The following is a 5,195-nucleotide window of genomic DNA, read 5'->3' as shown; positions in this document are numbered from 1 at the left end:
GAGAGTCAACAGGGGCCACTTGAGGAGGCTATCTCAAGTGATTGGGTGTTGGAGTGTGTGTGGGATGAGAAGGGGATCAAATCCCCACAGTATAAAAAAAGGAGAGTTAGCAGGGTCAATAATGGAAGATACATTGAAGGTCTTTCACCATATCAAAACAAATATTAGTTTAGTGTATAATTAACTAGGATAATCATTGAATAAAAACTATCTTCTTCCCCTTGGGTAGTGATTTTTGTATTTGAATTTTTTTGTTTAATCTATAATTTAGGTCAAGTAAACTGTATGTAAAGGTAAGAAAATAAAAAAGTCAGAACTCAGAGTAGAATGTACCAGGTTTCATTAAAAATAAGAGATGGTAAAATATGACCAGAATCATCTCAGTTAGCATTAGCAACATGAGGGCCCTAACTCTTAAAGACTGCACATTAAATAATCAACAAAGCAGTAATTAACAAGTCATCCCATTAAAAAAAATGGTAGACAATTACAATTGAAAGGAATCAAGAGCAAATCTGTGCATAGCTCAATATAGACTTCCATCAAACCACACAGCACATCATCTGCAAATTAGTCGTTTAGCTGCAATGAATGAGAAAAGAACATCAGTAAGTATTCAAAGCTTGTTTTTGTTTCAGTTTGGTATCATCAAGCAGATAAGCTTTTTCAACAATCAGATGGTCAAGTCTTAAGCCACAGAAATAATTTTGATTAAATAAAGAGAAGAAACTTTTTGGTCTAGTGAGTTTTAAAATTTCTGTCTATGTCAGTTTACTATATTTTTTTAATGATCCTAACCTGATATTAGACTGATTAATTATGGTTATGTAAGCATTAAGTCTTTAAAGCAATAATTAATAGCACACATACACAAAGTAAATGAAATGAATTCAAAGTTGTCGAGTTCAAACATTTTGAGTGAATAGCCAGTGACTAAAGCCATATCTGAACAAGGTCAACATCATACAATTCCAAATGCAGTATACACAAACTTGTAAGATCTAAGAGCTTAGAATTGCTGTCCTAGTAAAATAACTAACATATAACTTAAACAATATAAACCATTAAATTATGTTTTAGATTAGCATCAAACTTCAAAAGAGCTTTTTCAATCTTTAAGAAACCTAAGAATCAATCACATGTTCTTAAAAGAAAACCTAACACTCCACTTAATATATCAACATTGTGATATAAGTAGACGAAAACTCCTGCATCTTTACAATAAATACATTATGACACCAAGATACATGCAACATTTATAAAAGCTCATTCACATGCTCCACTGAATATCCATCTCAACTTAAAACAAATAGAAATTAAATGCATTTGTGATTCTTCAGTCCTTTAACCGAGACACAAAGATCCATAATGAGGTGATGCAATTCATAAAAATATATAATCAGTGTAAGCGGTAAGCATGTATTGTAGAGAGCTACTTGTTTCAATGCAATGCACATCTATTATTGAGACGATCAAGCAAGTTATACAACTGGTCTCATTTTGAAATTCTATGCAGCAAAGCAACTATTGTTGTTATTCAATTAGAAAAAAGAGCTAAGTATGGTTGGTATGGTACGTAGCTAAAACTGAAGAGGGGACCAAAATGGCATATTATCCGATTAGAATAATGTTTATAGTCAGCACCGACCAAAGAAACCAAACCCATCATCAAACAAAGACTTTCCTAGGTCCGCTTCACCAATGTAGGAAATACACGAGCCTTCCTACACTGCTAAAGGAAAGGAAAAGAAAAGAAAAGAAAAGACCAATATTTTAGATAAAAACAACAAGAGAACCATTGTCTTTCAAACCAAAAAATAGGTAGAACAGAAGGTAGGGAGAGGTAGAACACAACCATAAAGCAATAAAAATTGTTTCTCGAATAAAATTCAGTGTTTTCTATCATTGTTCCAAGCCTCAATACCCAAAACAAAACAAAACAAAAAGTACAAACGGAATGGCAAACCAAGTGTAGTTCCACACAGTGCTCCTATTTGGAATTTACTCACCCACCATTAACAACAAATATTCTTGAAAATAAAAACAAAATACACATCATGAATCGGCACAACTAAGCCATATGAAGGCACTAAATAACACTACATTGTGCTAAGTTCTATCACATTGTCTCAAACCCAATAGAATCAAATAAAATAATGATAGAACTATTAGTTAAGCTTTAAGCAAAGATACATACATACCTCTGGCCATCAAGATTGCCCTGGCCACTGCTCCCTCCGCTGCCATAGGAGCCATCATCAGCCGCGGTCTGCCACACTGACTGCCACGCCTGGGACGGAGGCTGCCCATACACCCCACTCGGGTCCACAGCCGGCCGACCAATCATCATCCCACCTGGAGCACCGGCCGGCTGACCCATCGGAGGATAGTAGTAAGGTACGCCACTGGCCGTAGTCCCAACCATCCCACCTAACGCAGCCTCGTCCTTGATCTCGTCTCTGGGCACGATATCCACCAAGAAATCAAAGATATCGGTCCTGGTTATCGCCGCAGCGATGTCGTTCTTCTGAAGGGTCCGCCGCTTGTTCTCCTCAGCGTGAAGCCACGAACGGATAGTAAGTTCGAGGATGAAAAGCTCGCATGCCTTGGCAAACAAGATGGGTGCCTCGGCCGATATCATCCGTACGTCCTCGTCGGCCTTCATGATCTTCTTGATGCGAGCGAGAGGCAGCTGGTGGTTCTTGAAATCAATGACCTGCTCGATCTCATGACGCTGGTACGACCAGAACATCTGGAGCTGCTGCTGCTGTTGTTGGAGGAGGTGGTGGAATGGCACCGGCGCCGCCGGGACGCCGGCTCCGGTGGCCGGATACGGCGACGCTTGGGGCTGTTGGGTGTTGATGGCTGATGGGTTGGTGGTGTTGGAGTTGTTCCCGTCCATCTGGGAGAGGTCGACGAATTTGGATTGGAATTAGATTCTGGTGATGGGATGGGCTTTGTTGGGGAAAATGGGGAAATAGGTTCGGTTGTTGAGTTGGTTTTGTAGTGATGATCGGAGTGAGCTTCTTGGAAATGGTGGTTTTTGGGGGATTTGCAGAGAGAGAGGAAACGGAATGAGAGACGGAGAGAAGAAGATGGGATAAGGTACACCCCGTGCAGCAGCGCAGATGCTTTCTTTTCAAAATTAAATAAATAGCTTTTTAATTTATTAATTAATTGTTTTGTTTTATATAAAACAAACAAACAAAATAAAAAAAAATAGATTGGCATAAATATAAACTAAACTAGACAAAACAAATTATTATTTAGAAAAAAATTATAAATTAATAGCCAATTTTAGGTTATTGTGTTATGGGTCATCAGGAAATATAGGTGTAAGATAAATGTATTTTTTTTAGAAAAAGGATGTGCATTATCTAAGAAAATCAACCGTTAAAGGCGAACATATTGAAGGAGAATAAGAATAAGTCTAAAGACGTTCGTCTAAGATACTACTAATAAAAGTAGTAAGTGCATCTGCCACTCTATTTGTATTATACGAATGGACCAACAAGAGCTACTAACTACAACATTCAACAATCAAATAACATCTAACGCTACCGAATTAAAACTATTATCCTTATAAATCCAACCAACATCGACACTAAAATCGCATTAAGTAAACTGAAGATGAAAACACAATTGGTACACAACACGTGGCCCATGACGTAATACTAATAACTCTGGCATATAAACTTAATAGATCCCTAAATAGCCATAAGTGTTTCTTTTTAATCAAATAATAATTGTATTTTTTAAAAATAAAAAGTATATTACTTTTTTTCTATATCATTGTAAATACATTGACAATTCTTTTCAAGTAGAGTCTATTTACACCCAATTTTTTATTCTTAACTTTTTTTTTAGATAAATCTTTTATAATAATTTTTTTTTGTTAGTATATTTGTCATTCAGAAGTACAAACTTCTATAAAAAAATTATTGTATTAAAAAATAATCAAAATATAAAAAAAATTATTGTACTAGAAAAAATAATCAAAATATAATATCCAGATCAAAATAAAATAAAGTTATAATCTTAAGTTTAAGTTTATTATAAGTTTTTACTGTTGAAAAAATGATTAAGAGTGTGCTTATACAAATGAACTAATAAGAAAAAATAAATAATATTACAATTTTAAAGAGAAAAAACTAATCTAATTCAAATCAGCACAATCACTAAAATCGGAATATTAATTTTATTACTTAATAATTAGTCAAAAATATCTATATCACTTTATAGAAAAGATATTTTTTTATAATATTAATTAATTCTAAAAAATAGAGAAAAAAAATAATGTTGCCAATAACGTTATAAACTATCTTAGCTGAGTTTAATTTAGTATGATAATTTCAATCTAAGATTGGTTTTCTTAATTTGAAAAGATTTTGTTGTGGGAAAATCAACAAATAATTATATTACCAGAATTTGTAGGGGCAAGTTGTCTGTTATGAAATGTTTTAATTTTTTTTCCTTTTCTGTTTTGGATTTCTATAAGGTAATAGCCATAATAATACCAACAATCTCCTATTCTTTTGTCCACTATAAAGTTGAAATGATATTACAATGTATAAAGACTATAAATCTAAGATATCTGAACCTATTCAACATCACATGAAATACATCTAAATTTATTATTTTAATATTTTAAATTATAAAAATGAAATCTAATTAAATTATCATATGAGAAACTCACACATATACAAATGTGGCACCACATATGCCTTTTAACATTATTCATATATTTAATTTATCACTACAAAAATGTTCACTTACCTAACAGAATCAAGTTATAACAGTAATAGTCAACCCCCACCATTTTTTTATTTTTTGCATAAATACAAACCAAGAGAGAAAAAGAGCACATTCCCTTATTATTCAAATGTTAGTGAACCTAGAAAGAGGCTACACCTACAAGTGAGTCAGCCTAATGAATCATTTCCACTTTTTATGGTTAAAAATTAAAGCCTACTATTTTCAGGTGATATGTCAATTATAGAGTATATGGTTCTTTGCATTGCACCAACTTTGGCTTAGCAAGTAGTTTGTCAAATAATAAATAAATAAATATTTTTTTTTGTGGGATTTCTTTAAATTTAAATTCTATTAGAAGAATCCACAAACTTTTCCAAGACATTATGATGAGACCTTTGGGGTGTTTCATTAGTCTAAAAGCAATGCTTAGAGGAATGTGG

At 33.5% G+C, this 5,195-nt stretch overlaps 1 protein-coding gene across 2 annotated transcripts; it reads right to left on the bottom strand.

The window, feature by feature from the left end:
* Nucleotides 1-317: 317 nt before the first annotated feature.
* LOC133830050 (nuclear transcription factor Y subunit C-1) lies at nucleotides 318-3,140 on the bottom strand. Of its 2 annotated transcripts, none has more exons than XM_062259951.1 (2): nucleotides 2,198-3,140; nucleotides 318-582 (listed from the first exon to the last, which is right to left on the bottom strand). In XM_062259951.1, the coding sequence occupies exons 1-2, from the start codon at nucleotides 2,900-2,902 to the stop codon at nucleotides 571-573; spliced, it is 717 nt and encodes a 238-aa protein (XP_062115935.1). In that variant the 5' UTR covers nucleotides 2,903-3,140; the 3' UTR covers nucleotides 318-570. The 2 variants fall into 2 exon arrangements, with proteins under 2 accessions (XP_062115935.1, XP_062115936.1); XM_062259952.1 differs by having other exon boundaries at nucleotides 2,202-3,139.
* Nucleotides 3,141-5,195: the final 2,055 nt, after the last annotated feature.

Source organism: Humulus lupulus, chromosome 4, assembly GCF_963169125.1.
Source record: "Humulus lupulus chromosome 4, drHumLupu1.1, whole genome shotgun sequence".
NCBI classification, from domain to species: domain Eukaryota; kingdom Viridiplantae; phylum Streptophyta; class Magnoliopsida; order Rosales; family Cannabaceae; genus Humulus; species Humulus lupulus.
Note: the sequence above shows the minus strand (reverse complement) of the source record. Positions and strands in the feature narration are given on the sequence as shown.

Bases quoted from the DNA above. Each gene is read 5' to 3' on its own strand.
- LOC133830050 (XM_062259951.1), bottom strand. From the start codon at position 2,902: ATGGACGGGAACAACTCCAACACCACCAACCCATCAGCCATCAACACC.